Below are 25181 nucleotides of genomic sequence, written 5' to 3' on the forward strand. Positions count from 1 at the left end.
CATATTGGATGGCACAAACCCAGAGCATTCTACCATGGCAGAAAGTTCTAGTCGACAGCATTTGCTAGCATTAACGCACACACTGCCCGTATGTTTGGTTATCTGTTTTGCCAGTCTATGTCTTGAAGCCCCAGCTAAGCTTGCAATACACTATATTTGGGACTGCACTTCAGTGGACAAGCTCCAAATGCACAATGACTTTTTTTCTTTTTAATAATCTCTTTCCACTAGCATCCAGTTATTTCTACTGCAGAAAAATCTTTTAAGTGGTTGAAATACTTATTCCTAAAGCATTTCCCATTGAGCTCAACGTACAAAAGCTCTCAAACGCATTAGCTTTGAAGTACTCATTTAGCCATTTATTGTTAAAATTATAGACTAACCTGGTGATTCACAAATGGGGGCTCATTCCAAGCACCCACACTGTCTCCTTTCAGGAAATAGGCCCGAGTATGGGGGAGGGTCGGGTGAAGAAGATGCCCTTGCCATTCATTGGACAGCAGCCATCATGCCTAGAAGAATTTTTCTTTCCCAATAGAAAGCAGTTTCTATGGCTAACAGCCTAATATCAACTCTGAACCTACTGCCCCCACAGAGACAGGATTAAATGACTATTAGGCTATCAGACTGGTCCATAAAGGGCTATTTTACCCACAGTATAGCTGCCTTCTTGACAGCTGCTTTGATGGCAAGAAAAGTTCGTTAGCCCAAACTAAGCTCCAAATGACTTCTGTAAGGCGATTTTGTTAGCTGGGAGACACTCACTCAGTGTTCTAAATGCCAAGCAGTCTTCGAAGTAATAAAAAGTGGCCTGAAAGGTTTCTCTCGGTGGCTGGCTGGATTTTTTTTTTTAATGTTTCTTAATTTGCTTTCCATGTAAAGTTGTTGAAAAATAACATGGAAGAAAAAAAAATATCTCGAACAGGGCTTCATCTAGAGGTAGGAAAATGTTATGCATTAATTATGCTTAATGTACAACACAAACGACCCTTCACCTGAATCGACTTTTAATTATGTGTAACTATTCCACAGATCCACTGTGTCAGATGTGAAATTCATTTCGACTTTGAAAATCCTTGGATCAAACAAGGGTAAAATAGGTCCTATACATGATAACTAAAATTGAAATATATCAGACACCACAGTCGCAAACGTCCATTTGCATCTGCTTCAAATGCTTCAAATTTCTCCCTTTCCCTTACCAATACCATTGTCCAGGTGTACATGTGTTCACTGATACATTGGAAGGTGGAACATGGATTTGTTTTCAGAATGTTACATCTTCTGTAAATTCAGGTTTGTTTTAGTTACTATTTTCAATAAACAGAAAAGAAATGCTAAAATGTAAGCATATCCACATACCTAAATATTGGAATGAGATCCTTCTTCCCATATATGTCTCAAAAACCAAAAATATTCTAAATATAAAAAGTACACAATGCCGTGAACTGGAGAGATCCGAAGCCAAATTCAAGGTCAAGGGTGTCAGCAAACAGCCAAAAATCAGACTTGCTATAGAATCCTAAATATTCTGCAAATTCACATAGCCTTCGGGCTTACCTTGTGGATTAAGCAGAGAGATGACACAATAAAATAAATTTTATCCGCTCTCTCCTGGTACTCTCAGAGTCTACCTTTGTTCTTAGAGAAAAATCTACTTCTCCTTTTATGTGTGTAACAGATACCTCCTCTTAAATATCTCTCCTGGGTGCCAGTGTCTCTACTAGGTAAGAGACATTTACATGCATAAGGGAAATCTCCATCTGTAAGGGTGTCTTCCACTCCACACCAGGAAGAGGACGACTAAATCTCCAGAAACTCATATGAATGGAGAAAGCATGGATTTAAATCTGCATAACAATCATGCTCTTGTTTACTGTGCTTTTCTGGGTAACCCCCCCATTACCGGCTTCCCACTCCCAACATCTGTCTCTAGCTGGAGAAGTTATTTAATATGATGGCTTGGGCCATTTGGAGGAGTTACTGAGTTTTCCTGGGTCTCTCCCATGTATACAGGAAGCATACATGTTCTGAAGCTTTCTTTGCTTTTGTCCTGTTAATCTTTTATTACCGGGAGGCCTCAGCCAAGAACCTAGAAGGGAGGAGTAAAAGTTATTTTTCCTCCTCCACACCTATGAAACAGATTTTAGCAGCAAATACACCCCAGAGGAGGCTCCTGGCTTCCAAATTATTTACTTTTTCAGCCAGAAGGGCCAGAATGACCATTACCCACTGTAAGTCATTGTTATTTGCTCAAGTTTAAGTGATTTCCCCAGGCTTCCTGGTGTCTGCCGCCTGGTGATTCTATTACCCTAGCCTTTTTCTTTAATAGGACTTCTCACCATCATCACAAATGCTGGCTCTTAAGGCTATTTTTCTCCAACAAACTGATTGCTGGCCATAAAGATGTTCAGTAGCAATTAGGTTTTATTGTTCCCATCTCACTTATGAGTATAGAAGCTATCAAAATGCAAAATGCACAGATCGTCAGACTTAGTAATTCTCCTTCTAGGAACTCATCCCATAGAAGTGTGCATGTGTGGTGCAAGGACATATGTACATGGATCCTAATTTGCAATATGATTTAGGGTAGCAAAATAATGGACACAACCTAAATATTCATCAATATGAGACTGGTTAAATAAAAGACGCATATAGCAGGGCAAGCATGTGGAAGTTCCCTGTGCACTGATGTGGAGTGATCAGTACAAAAAGCAAGGGGGAACAGTGGCTCAAGCATGCTAGCCAATGGATTTGTTGAAAAGGAAGCACATAACCGTATACGTGTGTGGGTATATGGGGATATGCACTCACACACAGACTCACACACACACACACACACACACACACACGCGTGCGCGCGGTGCAAAGAATAGGCGACAAAGACTTAACCTTGCCAAAGCTATGTAATAGTGGCACCTACTGGTAAGATCACTTCCTGTCCCAAAGTATTACCTTAGGAAAGAAAACCCATGATTTGCCTGCACAGCCATTTCAGCCATTAGTCAGGAAATATGTTTGTAATAAAGCTTCATAAGGAACTCTTCGCTAGTATTAGGTCTTCTGAGCATAAGACTTAAAAGTACCATCTGGCTGGGAAGTTATGGTTCATTATGGTCTGAATTGCAAGCTATAAAAAGGAGTGAAGAATATCTCTATATCCTTCCGTGGAGTGATCTCTGGCATATAGCGTTAAGTGAAAAACGCAAGATACAAAAAATTGGGCAGAGTATGCTATCATTGATCCAAGAAGGAGAGGGGGTTACAAGTAGACATATAGGTTTGCTTGTATTTTGTAAATGGAAAGAAAACATGTTTAAAAAAAATTAATGACTACCATAAAGGAAGGGAAGGAATGGGATGGAGGAGAGAGGAACAGAAGTGGATTTCTCAAAATCAGTGGTTCTCAATGGAGGCTATTTTGCCTGTGTCCCCAGGAGATGTTTGGCAAGGTCTGAAGGAATTTTTAGTGTCTCATTTGGGGGTTGGGAGGAGTGCAGTACTGACATCTAGTGGGTACAGGCCCTGAATGCTCCTGAACATCCTACAGTGCACAGGACAGCGCCCCCCCACCCCCCGTCGCCACAACAAAGCATAACCCAGCCCAAAATGTCAATTGTGCAAATTATATATCTAATAAGGAACTTGTATTTAGAATACATAAAGAACTCTCACAACTTAATAATACAAAGACAAGGGGTGCCTGGGTGGCTCAGTCAGTTAAGCGTCTGACTTGGGCTCAGGTCATGATCTCACGGTTTGTGAGTTCAAACCCTGCGTCGGGCTTTGTGCTGACAGCTCAGAGCCTGGAGCCTGCTTCGGATTCTGTGTCTCCCTCTCTCTCTGCCCCTCCCTAGCTCACAGTCTGTCTGTCTCTCTCTCAGAAATGAATAAACATTAAAAAAAATTTTTTAATAATAATAATACAAAGACAAATAACCCAACTTGAAAACAAGCAAAGGGCTTCAATACACGTTTCTCCAAAGATGATATACAAGTGGCCAATAAGCACCTGAAAAGATGCTCAATATCCTTAGCCATCAGGGAAATGCAAATCAAAGCCACAAGATACAACTTTACACTCACAGGATGGTTATAATCAAAAAGACAGATAGTAATGGGGTGCCTGGCTGGCTCAATTGGTAGCATGCAACTCTTTATCTTGGGTTGTAAGTTCAAGCCCCATGTGAGGTATAGAAATTAAAAATAAAATCTTTTTTTAAAAAAAGACAGACAATAACAAGTGTTGAGGCTGTGAAGAAATTGGAACACTTAGACACTGCTGGTGGGAATGTAAATTGTTGCAGCCACTTTAGAAAACAGTGGGACAGTTCCTCAAAAGCTTCAACATATATTGGAGCGCCTGGGTGGCTCAGTCGGTTGAGCGTCTGACTTTGGCTCAGGTCATGATCTCATGGTTCAGGAGTTCGAGCCCCACGTCGGGCTCTGTGCTGACAGCTCAGAGCCTGGAGCCTGCTTCAGTCTGTGTCTCCCTCTCTCTCTGCCTAACCCACTCTCATTCTGTCTCTGTCTCTCTCAAAAATAAATAAACATTAAAAAAAAAAAAGCTTCAACATATAGTCACCGTATGACCTACAATTCCACTCCTACATGTATATACCCAAGTGAAATGAAAACATGCGTCCACACAATAACTTGTACACCAATGGTCATAGCAACATTACTCACAATAGTCAAAAAGTAGAAACAACCCAAATGGCCATCAATGAATGAATGGATTAATAAAATGTGTTATGTCCATATAATGCAATATTATTCTGCACTAAAAAGAAACAAAGTACTGATAGATGCTATAACACAGACAGACCTTGACAACATTATACTAAGTGGAAGAAGCCAGTCACAAAACGCCACATATTGTATGATTCCATTCACATGAAGTATCCAGAAGAGGCAAATCCACAGAGACAGAAAAGAGATTAATGGCTGCCAAGGGCTAGGGGTGATAGTAGCCTGGGGGTGTCAGCTAAGTGGTATGAGGTTTCTTGTGAGGTAATGAGAATGGTCCAAAATTGACTGTGGTGATGGTTGCACAGATCTGTGCATATGATAAAAGCCACTGAGTCATACACTTCAAACGGCTAAATTTTACGGTATGTAAACTGTATCTCAGCAACACTGTTGAAAACAGCAATCATGGGCACCTGGCTGGCTCGGTAGGAAGAGTATGCAACTCTTGATCTCAGGGTCATGAGTTCAAGCCCCACGTTGGAGGTAGAGATTACTAAAAATAAATAATAAATAAACTAAAAAAAAAAAGCAATCACAATGGTCAGGTATGCACTCTCACAGAGGTGGGTACGAGGCACAGAAGGCAGAGGCAAGAAAAGAAAGGAGGTCAGGATACACTTCCCAGGATGAATAGGAAGTTGTCAGTCATCAGGTTTGGTTTACTTTTCTAATTAAATTTTTCATTGGTTTTAGTGAGATCCCATGGGAAGGGAGGTTGCAGGAAGGGGGACATCTCAGGTATAGGGAATACATCTAAAAAAATCGTTTAGATTGTCCAAACATAAACCCCCAAGTGCAGAAGGGATGGGGACACCAGACGTGAATTACAGCACCTCCTTATCCATGGTTTCGTATTGTCAGGGGTCAGTATAGCTACATCGCAGCACCTGCGTCAGTCACCTAACCTCATCGCCTCACATACACATTTTAGCAGCTCACATCCTCACAGGAAGGAGGGTGAGTACGGCCCAGTAAGACATTTTGAGAGCCAGAGAAACCACATTTGCGTAACTTTCATTACGGTACCTTGTTATCATCGTTCCATTTTATTATTGTTGTTGTTCATCTCTTATTGCGCCCAATTTATAAACTATCACAGGTATGGATGGATAGGAAAACATAAAGCATATACAGGGCTGGGACTGTCCGCAGTTTCAGGCAGCCCCTGGCGGCCGTGGCACGTGTCCCCCATAGATAAGGGGGGACTGCTATAGCAAAGCCGCAGGAGACACAGCGCAGTGGCCTTCAGTCCCAGCCAAGAACCTTGGACTGAATATTTCCTAGGAAAAGGAATCCGTGGAAGATGAGGAGCAGCGCAAAAACATTGTCACGTTTTTCTCAGAAAGACCGATGACTGCCAATGTGGAGACTAGACAGACGGGCGAGGAGTCCAGAGACAGGACAGCCCATTTATTTATATTAGCTGTTATAAATTGTTGTCACAGTCGATTTCATCGTTTCCTAAACATTAAGCTTGAAAACAGACGCAAAGAGAGATCAGTCCAGGACTGTGTCTTTCTTCAAGGCACAGCTGACAAGAGGGACTATTGAGAACAAAGCAGGTTGATACAAAAATAATAGTAGCAGTAGTAATAATAATAATAAAATCATATCTAACTTAAAATGCCCTGATGTTGTAAGGAAGAAATAATAATAATAGCCCCTTGTGAATTTAGGTCAGAGCTGGAAACAAAATGACAGTGACCCAACCCAGAAAGATAAACAAGGCACTTACCACAGGAACACGGGCATTTGGCTCAAATTCTGTGGAATCAGCATCTGAAGATTAAGAAATGAGTTCAATAATTCACTAATATTGCTGAAAAACAGTTTAAGTAATAAGAAATTTTTTTTTAATAAAAGTTATTAGCAGGGCACTTGGGTAGCTCAGTCGGTTAAGTGTCCGACTTCTGCTGAGGTCATGATCTTGCAATCCGTGGGTTTAAGCCCCAAGTCCGGCTCTGTGCTGACAGCTCAGAGCCTGCAGCCTGCTTCAGATTCTGTGTCTCTATCTCTCTCTGCCCCTCCCCCACTCACGCTCTGTCTCTCTGTCAAAAATGAATAAACACTAAAAAAAATTTTTACGGTTATTAGCAAACAGCAGGCTTACCTTTCAAGTTAAGGCAGTTTCTTGCAAACTCTATCACTGCTAGTTGCATCCCGAGGCAAATCCCTATTTGAAAAAGCATATATAGAAAATGAATGAACACATTTTGTATTGCTTCATATTTCCCATTCATTTGCTTACTGTCCGTCTCCTCCATCTAGAATGCAGGGTCGAGAGAGCAAGACTGCCTGCCGGGTTCACTACTGTACCCTCTGCACTCAGAACAACTGTGGCAGAGGCAGGAAGGGGGATTAGACAACTTGGACTTGAGGAAGAAGGAATTCAAGGTCAGAAAAGGGCAAGGGAAGACAGGGCAAGGTCCAAAGGCAAATCTGCCTCCTTCCAGAGGCCTCTAAATAGAGGCATAGGTGTGGGCTGCACAGCTGTGCCAGAGCACCTGATTCCTTCCGAGAATATCTGACAACACCCCAACTCAAGAGGGAGACTTCACACTCCCTCTTCTTGGAGGGCAGCCTCAGGCTGGCCAGCGGGCAGGGATCTGAGGAGTGGGAAGCCTGTGTCAGGCTGCTGGGCCCAGAACAGCCCTATAACCTCCCCGCCGAACACTGGCATCTCCAGGCGGGCTGGAACATGGTGGAGAGCAGGGAAGGGAGATCCACAATGGAAGCCAAGAGAGCTCGATGAGGAGAAAAACAGACACCTGTGTAGCTCCAAGCTGTCACATGGATGGGCCCTTCACCCGTCTCCGCATCCACCAATTCTGTCCGCTAAACGAATGCCAAGGAACACTCCAGATGTCATTATAGACACATCTAAGGTATACAAGGGACTCATCAGAGAAGAGCAATCCACATACTTGGCACACCAGAACGGAAGTTGGTGGGCACGAAACAGCTGGGTGCATTGGGGGACGGGGGGACTTCAGAAAGTTCCATATGGCTAAGACATAAAGAGACACTGTGGTAAAGAGAAAGCTAAAGAGTTGCAAACTATTCTATGCAGTGAAATCTGAATAACACTAAACACGTTTGGACAAAAACCGAATAAGATGACTTCGGAAGAAAACAGTGGCCCACATGAGCTCAGACTGGGCCAACAGAGCAAGGTATCAGGGTATCTGACTACTCCTGGCTTCTCTTTTGAAAACGGATTGCAAGTGGAGAGCATCTAGGAAGCCACTCAAAGGACAGGAGGCAGTGGGGAAAATGAACAATGTGCTGATATAAAAGGCACCGAAGCCAGTCCACACGGTCACAAACCCACCAGTACAGCCAAGCACGGGGTGAAACACAGCCTGTCCCCACCTTCCTTCCCACACCCCCCAGCCCCTGCCCGATTTGATTTCCCAGCTGCACGGCTGCCATTACCCCATCGAGGGGCCAATTCATCTGGGTTCACCGGTCCAGAAGCCACGTTTTGCAATTTGAGCAAAGGCATTAAAAAGACCTCGCTCGCTCTACCAAATTTTAGCAGAGCTCTTCCTGTGACGCTGGATGGTCTGACTGTATTATCTTTTCTAGTTTCAAGCAGTGAAAACACGGATTTGGGCGCTGTGGCCGACTATTTGCTACTTGAATGTTCAAATCCGAGTTCACACCCTTCACATGAACAAACCCTATGAAATGTTAGCCCTACTAGATATCAACAATCTAATAAACTCGTAGTTAGGATCCATAAACATGAGTTTTACCCAGGAAAGGGATCTTCTTTGTCCGTGCCCAAGAGATTGCCTGGAGTTTTCCCAACGTTCCTCGGATTCCGAAGCCTCCTGGCACAAGAACACCACTGCAATTGATACAAGACGAGGGTGAATTTGACGTTGTCTTTATTTTTAAAACTCTTATTCTCAGCCGCTCGTGTTTACTGATCCCAAGTCCAACACTTGCCATGGTTGCTAGAGAATATGCTTGAGGTCTATTTTCAGAATTGATGACATGATTTCATCATGTCCTGAACTTTCTTCTTGAAATCCTCCCAATGTTATGAAGAAGATGGAATAACTTCACAACTGACTTCAATCTATATTTTCTGATAGGTCTTGGTGGTCTGTGAGCATACATAGTGACTGAGAAAACTCAATTTGCTTTAAAATGCCACTGAGAGAATTGTCTGAATAAAAATAGGTTAAGGTTCTTTTAAAAGTACTATTATAGGGGCGCCTGGGTGGCTCAGTCGGTTAAGCGGCCGACTTCGGCTCAGGTCATGATCTCGCAGTCCATGAGTTCGAGCCCCGCGTCGGGCTCTGTGCTGACAGCTCAGAGCCTGGAGCCTGTTTCAGATTCTGTGTCTCCCTCTCTCTGATCCTCCCCCATTCATGCTCTGTCTCTCTCTGTCTCAAAAATAAATAAACATTAAAAAAAAAATAAAAAAAAAAATAAATAGTGGCACATGAAAATTTCCTGGCCAGGAGATACTTTAGAAACCTTCTAGGCAAACACTCATTTGAGGAGACAAGAATTCAAGAGATAGTTGGGACGGTCATGCTACCCTCACAATACAGTGCTGCCCCCCAAAGTTCTGTTGATTACTTATAAAATAAAATCTAGGGGCGTCTGGGTGGCTCAGCTGGTTAAGCATCTGACTTCGGCTCAGGTCATGATCTCGGGGTTCGTGAGTTCGAGCCCCACATCGGGCTTTGTGCTGACAGCTCAGATCCTGGAGCCTGCTTCAGATTGTGTGTCTCCCTCTCTCTCTGCCCCTCCCCTGCTCACTCTGTCTCTCTCTCTCTCTCTCAAAAATAAACATTAACAAAATTTTTTTTAATTTAAAAACTGCACCAAAATTAGGAATTGAGGTAAATCCAATCATTATGGAAAAAGCACAATGGCATTCTGCTAACTGGTCCTGGACAGTCCTCAGCACTCACTCAGCTTTGCATAGCTTCTGCCAAGCTTCATGGAATTTCACCGGGTCCTCGGTTTCGGTGGTCTGCTCCAGATCAAAGGAGTCTATGTACTAAAAAACATCCAACAGATTAAAAGAACATTTAAGAAAAGTGATACTCAAAAATACTAGAGGCATCTAACATTGTGACCCAATTATTCAATAACTACTTATTATGCAAAAGAGAATGCTGTGGAAATAACTGGAAGCCGCACTTAATCTAGACCCAGACACTGCAGGAAAGATGGGAAGGAGCACCATCGGGAAAGTCTCTAGGGGGCTGATGTCCAAGAAGCTCAGCCCTGGAGGATGAGCATGCGCAGACAAGTTGGGAGGCCATCAGGAAGGTGTGTGGGAGACACGGGGAGGTGGGGTGGGGGTGGAACAGCTTGTATGAAACCTCAGAGTAAAGACAGAAAGGGGTGGTCACTCTGGGGCCCTCAAAAGACACTCCACTGAGGGAGAGGAGAAGTTGACACTTGAAGCCATTGGAAGGTCTTAAGGAACACAGAGAGCAGAGAGGGATTTTAGAAGGATCACTGTGCTACAATGTGGAAAATGGAGGGAAAACGGCAAACCCGTCGGGAAGCCAGGCGAGGTAAACACAGAAGCAAAGTGGTCTGAAAAGAATACGACAAGACCATGATTCAAACAGTACTTCGCAGAAGCGAATGTCAACAAATTCTGTCAACCGAGAAATCACGTACAAACTACTCCTAGGTACATAACAGTCCCTAGAGACCTATACTATTCTAGTATTTATTCTGTAAAAATTACTATCTGAATATATCTTAACATACAAAATTTTAAAGGCTTTATAAAGTTTGTGGTCTAACAATTTTTCTCTTGCTGTTTTCTTTTTTCTACGAGGGGGTGGGGGACTTGGATGAGCAGGAAGAGCAAGAAGAGAAGTAAGTATTCCTTGGAAAACCACAAATCAAAAGTGATCATGAAAGGAAGGGGCTAGACAGGTGAGAGAAAAGTCACATAGGTCCTTAGTTGGAAGTTATGAAATTTCTCAGATGTATAAATGTATCTTTTTGGTCATTATATAAAGGTTCACCATTTAAATCAAGATAATAAGGCTTGTTTAAACCACAGTATAACTGTATAGAATATCATTAAGTATAACATATATATAGATAGATAGATACACATACATACATATATATGCATATATATGTATGTATTTATCTAGAAAAATATACACATATGTGTGTATTTGTCTAGAAAGATATGCATTAAACTGGTAATGACAGGTACAAGAGAGAAGTAGGATTTCAGGAAGGAAGGACCTTCTACTTTCTGCCTTTCATACGACGCTTTATTTAAATTTCCTACACTAAGCATGTACAACTTCCATATCTAACAAAGACAAAGAATATACTCAAGCTGCAAATATGAATTCCCCCAGACCTCCCATACATCTTTTCCCTTTGCTGACTTTGCTGTCTCTCCTTTCAGTGTATTAAATCTTAGCCACAAGTCCAGCTATGTGCTGAGTAGTGTGAGTCCTCCTGGTGACATCAATCCTGGAGGCTGTCTTGGGGATCCTTCGACACAACCTGCCTCTGAAACACGAGATGTCACAGCGAATGACTGAAATATATGGAAGAACAGCTGGGGCTCACCATCAGATTCAACTTGTGGTTGATGGCCAACGCAGAATGTTCTAGGGCTTTGAACACAGAGGCGTAGCAGTCCCTGAGCTTGGTGTATTTGCCAACCAGGGCTATGGAGCACGTTTTCTGCAATCGTTCATACCTGAGATGAAAGACAAGTTTAAAGGTTATATGCATGTAATATAACATCACAAACACAATGACAGCCACTGTTCTTTTCCCAAGGCACTTTTTAAAAACCTTAAGGGCAGATGAGCCTCGAACTGGATGTACTTGACTCAAATCCCCACCCCACCCCCAATGAATGAAAATCTGTGTGCCAACAGATTGCAAAATCATAAGAAACCCCAATATTGGCCTATATAAGCCGGCACAGATAGAAATCCAAGGAAACAGTATCAGAGAAAAAGCTAAAAGCATTAAAAATAAAAAAGCTCTCCCCATCTCATAAACATGAGCTGTCCTTAAATTCGTTTATAAGGTGACACTGTATAAGAAAATGCATTGTGAATGTCAACAGGAAACATTTCAATATTAACTTTGTAAGGTGACATTATATAAGAAAATGCGTTCAAACTGTCTAATGTTAAAAATGGTTACAGTCCCAGCTGGCCCACAAAAGCCAGGTTATTCGTGGCATGCCTGAAGAATGGCACTAAGAGAACTCTTTAAACTATTACAAGCCATTTAGATCAGTTTTATGAGAAAATGCCATTCTACATAAGATGCTTAATCACATTTTACCATTAAAGACACGACGTTTACTGTTGCTTTTGTTACCAAATCTGTTCAACAAACCTGAAAATTGTTTGGTCTGGTACTACGTACGTAGAAATGTCATCTAGGGGCTGAAGATGATTAGGGTGATCCCCAAACACCTTAGAAGAGAAAGGTTGCCATGAGCGGGAGTAGTCCTCTTTCCTACCAACATCTGCTAAGTGTGCCAGAGAAATGTGATCGCAGGCAGGTGAGGAGGAGAAAAATGCCTAAGAAGCTAAGGAGTCAAAACTGACAGTAAAGGTGGCTTTCTGGGAAGGTGACTGAAGCACCTGGGAAAAGCCTACTAAATCTTTAGCTCACTCCTGAATTTTACGTCGCTCTGGAGATTGCGTGGCTGCCCGGGCTTCACCCCATCGCTGCAGAAAGGACACAGGCGACAAAGCAAGTAGCATCGAGGCAAGATTCCGATACCAAGTCAGAGGGAAGCGCTTCCCGCGCCAGATTTGGCCCCAGGGAACTGGCGATCGTGACCCCATCAGAGCACAGCGGCCGGGCTGAGCCCTTACCCTTGGGTCTCACCCCTCTATTGAAGGAGGGACGTTGGCTCCAGTCCCGGGAAGGAAGCAGGACTGGGGTCAACACTACCAGCTCCTCCTTCTAGTCACTCAGTCTGGTCTATCCGGGGGAGGAGGAGTCACTCGGCAGCTGGGTGAGACAGGGAAGTCCACTGGGCCACCCGTCCCAGGGAGAAGGGCTGCCATTGGGAAAGGATATGTATCCTAAGCCCACTCCCCTCGTACTCTTTCCCTCTTGGGGCTGCAGGCGAGGCTCCCAGAGCCCTGTCCAGACCAGCCCAGCTCCCACATGCTCTCCACTCGGCCATTAACTAGGTGTGAGAGGCCAGCCACAGAGGCTGCCATGAGCCACTCCGTAGGCTCACCCCACAGGCAGGTCCCCGGGGAGGCGAAGCCACCCCCAATTTGGGCGGAGGTCCCAGGCGAGCTCTGCCATCCAGTTCAGCCAGGGACCCCTGGCCTCTGAGCAGCACTGGACTTCCATGAATGAGCCTGCCCTGTGACCTCGATTTGCTTTCTTATAGCTGTCTACATACCACCATTACCAATAAACCAACAGCACCACAAGGGACCGATGCTCAGTATCCCTTTTGCTTAAAGACCGCAGTGAGCTGAATGGTGGCCTCCAAAGACATACGTCCCCCAGAACCTGTGGATGTGTCCATATTTGGAAGGAGGGTCTTTATGGATACAATTATGTCAAGGATCTCGAGATGAGATCATCCTGGATTAGGATAGGCCCTAAATCCAAAGACAAGCATCCTTATGCAAGCAGAGAGGAGGAGGGGAAAAAGAAGGAGGAGGAAGAGGAAGAGGAGGAAATAGAGAAGGAGAGGAGAGACACAGAGAAGGCCATGCAATGACAGAGCCGGAAACTGGGGTGACATGGCCACGAGCCAAGGGACACCGGGGGTTCCCGGCAGCCCCAGAAGCTGGAACAGTTTCTCCCTCAGTGCCTCCAGAAGAAACCAACCCTACTGAAGCCTTGATTGTGAATTTCTGACGTCCACAACTGTGAGAGAATGAATTTCTCATATTTTATGCGGCCCAGTTTGTGGTAATTTGTTTCAGCAGCCACAGGAAACTAATAGGAAAACCAAACCCTGGCTTTAAAAAGCACAGCAGCATAGAGTAATTTAGAGTTATTTCCAATAAAAAGAGTTAAACATTCAAATTTCTAGTGCTTAAAGAGGATCAGCCCCAAGCTACTCAGAAAATTCCTGTAAAGCGACTGATTCCTTAACTGTATTGTCATTCAGTAGAGCACCTGAGTTCCGAAACTGCACTTTATTCCTGATTTTACTTGCCCCAGCAATTCTAAAACTCTTTTTAAAGTTTTAAGTGAGAGGGCAAGAGAACTTCAAACTACTGGTCATCTACCAAAGGCAGTCATTTTGTTACCATCAAACCATTTTAATTATTGTTACCAACCTCAGTAACACTGAGGAACCAATACCCAGGGCCCAATGCGAGACTAAGGTTTAATGTGTTTTCTCTCAGAATTATCTCAATGTGGGTACTAGTATCCCACTGTTATATATGGATGCGAAAGCAGGTCCAGAGAGGTTGAGTAATCCACCCAAACTCACGCAGCTAGTGAGAGGAAAAGCTGGGGCCTGAATGCAAGAGTTCCTGATGCCAGAGCTTACATTTTCTTATTGAGATATAAGTGACATATAACATTATATTGGTTTCAGGTATACAACATAATGATTCAATATTTGTGTATGTGTGTTTGTCACTGCTGCACCTGTTGCCTCTACCTAAGTTGCACAAAAATCCAGTAGTCAGGACTTCACAGAGTTAGGCCTTGTCTACATCTAGTAAAACAAACAGGTGATAGGGATTTAATTTCCATATGGCTTCAAATGAGACAAACCTTGTTGAAATTAATACCGTTGTCTTAAAGCTAGAACCTATCTATCTGAGGTTTTGATAACAATGCTGATAGTTAATAACTGCATGAGGGAACAATAATGATATAGCCTAAACTTCTCATTCAAAGGGATTTTTGGGGTGCCTCACTGGCTCAGTCAGAAGAGCATGCAATTCTTGATCTCGGGGCTCTAAGTTCGAGGCCCACAGTGGGGGTAGAGATTACTAAAAAATAAATAAACTTAAAAAACAAAGCAAAACAAACAACAATAACAAAAACCCGTGACATTTAAACCTGTTTAAAATATTCAGAAACGGGGTGGCAGGGATGAAAAAATATATATATTCAGAAACTGGGTGCCTGGGTGGCTCAGAGGTTAAATGTGTGACTCTTGATTTCGGCTCAGGTCATGATCTCATGGTTCGTGAGTTCGTGCCCCAAGTTGGGCTCTGTGCTGGCAGCATGGAGCATGCTTGGGATTCTCTCTCTCCCTCTCTCTGCCCCCCTGCTCATGCTCTCTCTCTCTCTCTCTTAAAATAAATAAATTTTTAAAAAAGGAAAAAAGTTTAAAAATATAAAATATGTATTCAGAAAACTAAGAAATAAACTAATAAATCAAAATGCTTCCAGAATTAACAACAACAACAACAAAAAATCATTCCAGAATCCAAATTCTTTCAATTCACTTTCATTTAAGTAGAAAAAAATCAAAAGCCCCAGAAATCTTCAAAGAATATAGCAAAACACTCTAACAATGTGTTAAAGCTTTAGATAAATCCAGACCAAAACATATACAGACAGAAAGCGGAATGTGACATAGATATCCTTCAAGCTATGTCTCAGTCCTACCCCAAAACCCAAGAATTATTCAAGATTACATTAGTAATTCCTTTCACGTACCTGTCAGCCATATTTCTCCACTTGAAAAGCAAATTACTTGCAGAATCACCAATGGGCAGATCCAATCTCTCTTTAAAATATTTGACAATGCCTTGTTCCTCCAAAAGCACAGGTACTCGATATGTAGAAGAAACATCATGGATACATATGACCTGATTAATGATGATAAAACACCATATTTAAATGGAACACCTCAAATATGCCTCAAGAATGAGCCAAAACTCAAGAGACATGGTAGTTCATTTATATTGATTGAGGAAAAGCAAGAGCCCAGTGACCCAAACAAGAGGCAGAATTAATACAAGCTTACTTTGATCTAATCATAAAACTCTTTGAACTCCTTATTCTAAATTGGGAAACGTGGATGCTGTGGTAGTGTGTGTGTGTATATATATATATATAGACTTTGCTCTCAATTTCTGGCACAAAGCTTTAAAAACCTTTGGAATTTCCTGACAGGGGTAGGGTTATCTTTGTTATGCTAATGAAGTGACTCATGGTGGCCCCTAGATGGCTTCAGGATGGGAGTTGGTCACCAGAAAACCCAACCAAGTTAGGCTAGAACTTTCAGCCACTTGACTTCTGAGGACAGCAAGGGGGCTGGAGCATGAGTTCAGTCATGTGACCAATGGTTTACTCAACCAAGCCTATATCATGAAACCCCTATTAAAAAAATTCTGGACACCAAGACTCAGGGGACTGTCCCGGTTGGTACACATACAGATGTACCAGGATGGTGGCACAGCCTGACTCCATGGGGACAAAAGTTTCTGCACTTGGGATCCTCATAGGCCTTGCCCTACGTATCTCTTCATCTGGCCGTTCATTTGCACTCTATAATAAAATGACAATAGTAAGTATAGCATTTTCCTGAGTTCCATGAATCGTTCTAGAGAATTATCGAACCTGAAGGGGTTATGGAAAGCCCCAAATTAGCAGTCAACCAGGCAGGAGTGGAGGTGGCTTGGGAACACTGGAAACTTTGGTGTCTGAAGTTGGGGGGGAAGTCTTGTAAAGAATTCAGCCCCCGGGGCACCTGGATGGCTCAGTCGGTTAAGCGTCCGACTTTGGCTCAGGTCATGATCTCACAGCTCATGAGTTCGAGCCCCGCTTCGGGCTCTATGCTGACAGCTCAGGGCCTGGAGCCTGCTTCTGTTTCTGTGTCTCCCTCTCTCTCTCTGCCCCTTCCCTGCTTGTGCTCTGTCTCTCAAAAATAAACATTAAAAAAAATTAAAAAAAAAAACAAACAAAAAAAACCTCAGCCCTCAAATCTGTGGAGTCTGATGCTCACTCCAGGTAGTTAGTGTCAGCGTTGAAGTGCAGGACCCCAGCTGGTGTCAGAGAATTGGTGTTGGAACACGGATGCTTTATGTGTCAATATCTAAGACATCTGGCCCAAGGCATCACCTTCTAAGTCTAGGCTAAAGCAGTAACACTGAACATGTACACTGTGTCTTCTAAATGTGGCTATGTGGTTCGCTTGTGCATTCATTTGTTGCTGTTGCTGCTGGTGTAGTGCTTTTGTCTACTCCCTTCATTTGGATACATTTCCAAGTACATATTGAACCCAGTCAAATTAATTACACCTGTTAGAGGAGAATGGCTCCTTTAAATGTCAGGTGCTATGGTTGTTTTTCACATCTATCCTAACGAACTTTCATCACCCTCTTAAGTACATCCGAGGGGCTGCTGGCAGGCATTTAAGGGTCTGCCACATTCTAAGTCAATGCCAAAGAAATGTTCTTCTAACTCTGTGTGTTCAGTCTCCCCAAATCCATTGCCAAATCCACCCAAGGGTTCCTAAGCTGTTTGGACATCACCAACTTGATACTTAGAGGACTTTTGGGCCTCACTTGGAACAAAGAAATGGGAGCATTAACTCACATCAGAAAAAAATAATGTGCTGAAAAATGGCTAATAAACTAGCCTGTGGACTGATAGGATAGGGCATTCTTCAGAATCTATGGTCCTGTAGAAAACAGGCTCTGTGTGGTCAGAAATTTGCATTCTTCTGTTCTCAAAGCTCTCAGTAACCCAACTCTGAAAACTGTATCCTCCTTCCATTTCAGTAACCAAGTTGTATTTATACAACACAGACACAAAGTACTATGTACCAGTAGGAAGGATACAAAAAACAACAGAACAAAACCAAAGTGGCTTGATGACATACAAATACAGGAGAGTCCTTCAAACCTGCCATCACATTTTTCAAAATAGTTCAGACGTGTGTGCTGACCCTGAAGCATTAGACAGGAGGCTGTGCACAGCACAGGAGACTGCCTCCAGAGATACAGAAATCCAATTAGAGGGTTTTAGGCTTCAAAGAACCCAGAGCTAATCTGAAGAAAACAAAAGGTTCCTGCCAAACCTCACCCTTTTCCTGAGTGCCATTCATATCACTTTGTAAACTATAGCAACTCTGATCCCTTACACCTAAGCCTCGTTGCAAACAAGAGACAGATAAGAGAATGAAAGAAAAAAGAAAAAGCTCTCAGATACCCAAATGGAAAGTCCTGCAGGACAGAGGACGTGAGCCCAAATCACTGTACAGTTTCTGTAGCAATGAATTGAACTGAGACCACTGATGTAATCAGAAGTGATAGTGTGAATGTCAATGTAACGTGTGGTCTGGATGGAGCGAGCTGTAACACATACAAAGGAGAAATCACAGTGAAAGCAGTAAGTGTCCCGGAAAGACAAGATAAACAGACGATAAGCAGGCTTCACATGGTTCTCTCTCTAGAGGTTTGACTGTAAGTTAAAAAGCCCACCTGGCTTTGTACCTGTAACTTGAGGACTGCTTATGCAAGGAAACATGTGATCTACCTAAGGAATCAGGAGTCTCTCACATTGTTCACTTCAGGGCAAGGGAGCTGTGGCTGGATATGAATCTCCCAAAGCTTTCATAAATGCCATGAAAAGTAATATGATAATTGAAGAGATGCAAAACACTAGCATCAGCAGAAGTGCCTGCAAAGCAATAAAATCGAAAGAGCAGCACTAACCTGTTCAGGGTTCACATGACAAAACATTGAAATCTTTTCCTTCACGGCCATTTCGATAGGCGTTGAACTCCGGCAGACAATCTGTCAATGTCAGTTTTGCACAGGTCAGCAAGCAGGAACCCAGCTGTTTGTCCCACCATTAGTTTTCAGGAGGATGCTATATTAATCTCTTCTTTCAACCAGAGACCTGACCAAGTATGTACCTGTTCATTCTGGGTATTCCACCGGACTCGTAGAAACACCTGAGCACTGATATAAGCCAGTATAATCAAACTCAACACAAATCTACCAGTAAGAACTCAAAACGTCCAGGCGTCTCTAGTAAACAAGAGGGAAGGCTCACAAACGTTGCTTCTTTAGATATAAGAACAGAGCTTGGCCAGGGGTTGGCAAACTTTTTCTCTAAAGGGCTAGAGAGTAAACATTTTAGGTTTTGCAAGTCAAGAAGTGACTGTCCTGACTACTCAGTTGTAGCAGTGCAGTACGAAGGCAGCTGTGGACAAATGTAAGCAACAGATGATACCATGTTCCAATAAAACTTTACTTATGGGCAGGAGGCCTGCAGGCCCTTATTTGCTAACCTCTGATCTAGACTATTCTGGTGATAACTGGATGACCTGTTATAAATAAGAGCAGTGACAGCCCACCCTAGTGGGTCTCAGGAAAATCTCAAAGGTCCCACCTCACTCTAAAAGACCTAAGGACCATAAAAATGACAAGACGTTGCACTTGCCCAGCTGTCAATGTGGCCAATTGCATGAGGACCCTGAGGAGAACAGAGCACCAGTTTAGAAATGTGTGAAGCTACCCTCGAGGATATGGGACTGTCCCTCCCCTGGCCCCCAGAGACACGAAGTTCAATGTCAAAGGAACCATTTGAGAGATAGAAAGGACTTAGATGATGCTATAGATCAAGAAACGGAGGTCCTATTCCAAGAAATTTACTCACTCTCCTTAACTCACCAGATCAGGAGACAGGCCTAACCCTCTCAGCGCACGGACACTGTTTTGTGTGGGTTTGGTTTTTTGTTCTCCAGTAGCACTGGGCTGAAAAGAGATGGGTCACTGTCAGTATATTGGATATTTAGCTCGTCTGGATAATGAATGGCTCCCTAGCTTAAAATATGGAATAAATAGGCAGAGAGTTTCTCTTTTGCTGTCCTGCCTACTGCTCCCTTGCAGTGTATTCAATAAACTTCTATCTCCTTTTTAAAAATGTGGAACAAATAGAATATCATAGGAAGACTTTTAGAAGTTGCTGTCTACAGGGCTGCCTGGGTGGCTCAATTGGTTAAGCGTCCAACTCTTGATTTCAGCTCAACTCATGATCTCACAAACTGTGAGATTGAGCCCGGAGGCAGGCTTTGTGCTGGCAGCGTGGAGCCTGTTTGGGATTCTCTCTGTCCCTCTCTCTCTGCTCCTGCCCCACACATGTGCACGCTCTCTTTCTCTATTAGAAAATTAAAAAAAAAAAAAAAAGATGAAAGAAAGAAAAAAGAAAGAATTTGCTGTCTATATACTTATCTGGAAAGCTCACCTGTGGAACTAGGCTAACATGGATATTGCAGAAATTCTCTCTTTTTGCTTTAAACTGGAATTGTCTGAATGCTTCCACAAACGGCATCCCTTCAATGTCTCCAATGGTGCCACCCAACTAGGAATGGGAAAAAAAAAACAAAACACATGTGATCTTCCACAGTATATAGACTAACAGAAACATTATTAATAAACAGAGCACAAGACAGGGCACGCCAAGGTGGCTCACTCGGTTAAGCATCCGACTCTTGATTTTGGCTCAGGTCATGATTTCACGGTTCATGGGTTTGAGCCCTGGGTTGAGCTCTGTGATGACAGCATGGAGCCTGCTTGGGATTCTCTCTCTCTCTTTCTCTCTCTCTCTCTCTCTCTCTCTGCCCCTCTCCCCCCCCCGCCCCTCCCCCACTCACTCGCGTGCGCTCTCTCTCTCAAAATAAATAAATAAACTTAAAAAAATAAACAGCACAAAAACAGAGGTTTATACACATACCAAAAATCATTGAATTGTATACTTAAAGCAAGTGAAATTTATGATATATAAATTAAGCCTCACGAAAACTGTTTGATATGATGAGGAAAAGCGCCGTACATTTAAGGAGATGAAACAAAGGAAAGAGAAAATGGAAACTAGAAGGTAAACTAAGAAGAAAGGATACAGTGTAACATAACCAGGTAAACAGATAAGAGAATAAACAGAGAACATCACGAAGGGAAAAGAAAACGGAGCGCCTAAGTGGCTCAGTTGGTTGAGCACCCAACTATTGGTTTCAGTTCAGTTCATGATCGATCCCCGCATCCCATTCTGCACTAGGTGTGGAGCCTGCTTGAGATTCTCTCTCTCCCTCTGTCCCTTGCCCAGGCTTGCTCTATCTCTCCCCCCGCCTCTCTCTCTCTCAAATTAAAAAAAGGGAGGGGGGAGGAAGAAAGCGAGGTCAAGGAGGGCTCTAAGAATGACCTGACTCCTGGGGTGCCTAGGTGGCTCAGTCAGTTGAGCATCCGACTTCAGGTCAGGTCATGATGTCCCAGTTCATGGGTTTGAGCCCCACATCGGACTCACTGCTGTCAGTGTAGACAGCGTAGACAGATCACTGCTTCAGATCCTCTGTCCCCTTCTCTCTGCCCCTCCCCTGCTCATGTGCTCTCTCTCAAAAATAAAAAAATAAACATGTAAAAGAATAAAGAATGACCTGATTCCCATGTTATAAGATCCTGTTGTGTGGAGACAAGGACTAAGTTAAGTAAATGAATTCTGCTATTACTGATTCACTTTACAGATAGTAAATCCCCCCATTCAAAAAAATGGGGAACCATTATAAAGCTGTCAACGCTTCATCTCACCAAGATTGAAGAAAAAGTTTAAATTTTTTTTAAATGTTTACAAAAAAAAAAAAAAAAGAAGGCTTTAAGAAAAGGGAATGCATAAGCAGATAAAAAGATCCACAATATAGGCCACTGAGGAGTGAGATCAGCTAGTTCCTAGGGGTGAAATACCTCGTGCTCTCTCTCTCTTTCTCTCTCACTCTCTCTCCCCCTTTTCATGTGTATACACACACACACACACGCGCGCGCACATACACACACACCCCTGCATGCAGCTGAACATTTCTTTTTGCGATGGTGATATTACTAGAATTAAACAACTGCTATTAAAATATGCTGGCTTTCTGAATCAGGTAGTGCCGAAAGAATATTCCTGACAGTGTAATCCTTTGATAAATGTTAGCTTAATTTACAATGTGCTTCCAACAAGTAAGGCATTTTAAAGTAAGCATTTACTTTAGGATAAAATTTGCCTTAACCTACGCATCCTCACCATATTTAAATACTTAAAGATATCACCTGGATTTTAAAATTAATTCTTTAGCATGTGACAATCTACTGCATGCTCAACACTATAAATGAGGTGCTGAGAAGAATTTAAGACAATGTGCTCTTCAGGAGCTCAGAATTTAGCGACAAAAATCTAGCAGAGGTAAAGAACAATAATCAAGAGTAAAACTTAGACACTAACTGGAATGATCCGGATGCTGAGGAGGAAAGAGATCATGGTGGGCCCAGTCCCAGAACCCACCATCTTGTCTGGCTTCAGCTACCTGACTAGGTCTGAAATCTACTACGAGCCCTGTCCTGTCTTCCCAGCGCAACTGGGTTTTGGAGCCAACAAGTCCTTGACATCCCGGATGGCTCAACAATTACTCAAACTTACCGTGTCCCAAACCGAACTCCCCCACCCCTGGGCCTGTTTCTCCACGTGTCTCCTCATCTCAGCAAAAGCGTCTCTTCCCACTAACTGGTTCAAGCCAGCTGTCTGGAAATCATCCTTGATCTCCACTTTTCCTCAACCGAGTCCAGCGGGTCATACCTGTAAAACCTCTTGAAAATCTCTCTCCTGCTCTCTATGCCCACCGTTACCACCTTAGACACTCATGCCAACACCACCTTTTGCCAGGATTATTGCAATAATCTAAACTAGGGGGTGGTAAACTACAGCCCCACTGTTTGCTTTTATATATAAAGTTTTATTGATTGGGGGCGCCTGGGTGGCTCAGTCAGTTAAGCGTCCGACTTCAGCCAAGTCACGATCTCGCGGTCTGTGAGTTCGAGCCCCGCGTCGGGCTCTGGGCTGATGGCTCAGAGCCTGGAGCCTGCTTCCGATTCTGTGTCTCCCTCTCTCTCTGACCCTCCCCCATTCATGCTCTGTCTCTCTCTGTCTCAAAAATAAATAAAAACGTTAAAAAACAAAAAATTTAAAGTTTTATTGATTGGCCAAAGGTATGCCCATTTATTTATATACTGTCTGTAGCTGCTTTCACACTACAATGGCAGAGTTGACTCTCTGACCCTCAAAGGTAAACATATCTACTATCTGGCCCTTTATAGAAAAAGTTGGCTGACTGCCCCCCCCCCCTCCAAATGGTCTCCTAGCTTCTCCCCTCTCCTATCCTACAATTAAATCATCTGTCACACACCAGCAGAGTGACCTTATAAAAACTCAGAATATTAAAACAAAACAAAACCTCACAATATATCTCTTTTGTGTTTACACCCTCAGTAGCTCACTGCTTCACTAAAAATAAAATCTAAATTCCTTTAGGCAGCCAACCAAAAACCCTACATGATCTGGCCTTTGCTTAGGGTTCTAATCTCATCTCACGCCCCTGCTCACTGCCCTCCCCCCGCCCCCCCACTCCCCACACACCCTGCCTGTGCATCAGCCCCACTGGCTTCTCAGGTCCTCAGATGGGCCGCTCTCTTCCTTCCTGCCCCTTAAGCTCTCTTACCCTCCTTCTTTATTTATCTACACCTATCTCTTCTTTATCCTTCAGCCTGAAAGGCTATGTCTTCCTCAGAAAGCCAGACCTTGCCACCCACCTAGAGTAGCCTCCCTCCCACTGCTCCCTGCCATAGCACTGTCTGTGCCCTTCCTACTAACTCAGCACCAGGTGCTGTTATTTCGCGTGCGCACTTGTTTCCTGCCACTAGCTATAAGCCCCAGGAGAGTAGGAACATACCTGCCCTGCTCCCTACCCTATCTTTGGCATAAGCCCAGCTCCCTGCACACAGCACTGGGGTTGAAGGGGTTCAGGACAGGTCTCCCAGAAATATGCCACCTTGCCATGATTATTTTGAATTAAAAGCAATCAAAACCCAGCAGAATCAGGAAAAGTTCTTTACCTCCCCATCAACTGCCTAAATTTACATTGGGTAGTGCGGGATCCCTGTACCAGGAAGAAAGTTATTCCCAGAGATCCCCTTTACCTGAGAAACTTAGCTGCATAACAGGGAAGTCCGTTTTCCAAACATCCCCTCTGTCTCCCTGCAAATGGCCTTCCTCCCTTTGTATCCCCTAGGCCTCTACTCCTCTCCTTGGTTCAGGGTGTCATATAAGCCTCATTTTGCCTGACTGCTTGGGAATCTCTCATGTTTATATGGATTTTCTGTACGTATGTAATACAGCCTTTGATTTTCTCCAGTTAATCTGTTTCATGTCAATTGGATTCTTAGACCAACCGGAAGAACATTGAAGGGTAACAGTAAAATTTTCCCTCTCCAACAGGGTTTAGCTTAGCAGTCATCTCAGGGCAGAAGGGTCTCAAAATTCAATATAAGCCCTAGGTAACAGCATTCTAGTACCTGTTACCATAACTGCAATGGAATCAAACTAAGAAATCTCGAGACTACATTGTTACAGAAAAGAAAATGATTCTTTATTAATTTTAAGTCAGATAACAAAACAATTAAAATTCAAGCTTTCTGGGTGTGGCACAGATAGAAATATATGACCTTTCTGTAGGAGAATGACAAACTTAATTACGAAAATCCTAGAAATATCATGTGCAATCAGGAAATTGGCAGGGGGTGAGGGGTTTAAGTGCTCTCCAACTGCAAGGTACCAGAATCTAATGGGAAATATTTTAGGGAAAAAAAAGGTCTGCACTGAAACTAAACCATATAGGGACATCTGTTTTTTCATAGGTGTATTCTGGTAATTTAAGGGCAATCTGAAAACGGAGGCAAAAAGCTTTAAACATTATCCACTTCTGCCCTCACATGGCTTAGAGTGGTACTGCACAGTCTCAGCCAATTTGGAAGATCCCATGACCACTCCTCTGGCTCCCGATTACCATCATTGTCATCAGAAACCTTCTGTATTATTACCAGAATACTCCTAAGTTCATTATTTCCCCCACACAACAAGGAAAATATCACCCATAACAATGTTTTAAGACTTATCCAAAGTTGAAATCAAAGCAACAGCAAATTTATGAGATGTGCAATGTCTGTTTTGCCTTTAAGGAAAGGATTCTTCTTTTTTGAAAGAAAGAGAGAAAGAAAGAAGCCTTTTATTCCTTTAAGCCAGGCATAAATTATTTCAGGTGTATGCAGAGATAACCTGGACTAATACAAATAAAGCTTGTCAGCTCCATGGGTCTGAGAAGTAAGAGCCTCACCAAAAGGCTTTGGAGACATTTCAACAGCTTCTACATGCTTAAAACTGAAAATCATCCTGGTGGTCTTTTTTTCAAAAGCTTAAATAGTGCACAAACACAAATGTTGAGCACAACTTAAAATGAGCCCAAAAGGCTGCCTGATCTAGTGTCCATTAAGCAAATATATGAATGTCAGGGTTATATGAAGAAGGAGCTTTGCTGGGGACAACTTGTCACAGTTTCTCTGTTTCCAAGAAATTAAAAACGAAGATGAGGAGTCCTGAAGAGCAGGGCTCAGGTCATATTTGCCTTC

General features: G+C 43.0%; 1 protein-coding gene across 6 annotated transcripts in view; it reads right to left on the reverse strand.

The window, feature by feature from the left end:
• Nucleotides 1-25181, reverse strand: part of CTPS2 (CTP synthase 2) — a 104225-nt gene that overhangs the window by 54813 nt on the left and 24231 nt on the right. For all 6 annotated transcript variants that reach the window (XR_008290028.1, XM_027054682.2, XM_027054679.2 and 3 more), the window contains 9 exons: nt 19939-20055; nt 19365-19448; nt 18402-18482; nt 15397-15548; nt 11335-11467; nt 9687-9775; nt 8511-8605; nt 6863-6925; nt 6488-6531 (listed from right to left, as the gene is read on the reverse strand). Coding sequence is in view for 5 of the 6 variants with exons in the window: in XM_027054682.2 (XP_026910483.1) it covers nt 6488-6531; nt 6863-6925; nt 8511-8605; nt 9687-9775; nt 11335-11467; nt 15397-15548; nt 18402-18482; nt 19365-19448; nt 19939-20055 (858 nt within the window). In the remaining variant the exon portion in view is untranslated. The remainder of the gene's footprint in view (nt 1-6487; nt 6532-6862; nt 6926-8510; nt 8606-9686; nt 9776-11334; nt 11468-15396; nt 15549-18401; nt 18483-19364; nt 19449-19938; nt 20056-25181) is intronic.

Source organism: Acinonyx jubatus, chromosome X, assembly GCF_027475565.1.
Source record: "Acinonyx jubatus isolate Ajub_Pintada_27869175 chromosome X, VMU_Ajub_asm_v1.0, whole genome shotgun sequence".
NCBI classification, from domain to species: Eukaryota; Metazoa; Chordata; class Mammalia; order Carnivora; family Felidae; genus Acinonyx; species Acinonyx jubatus.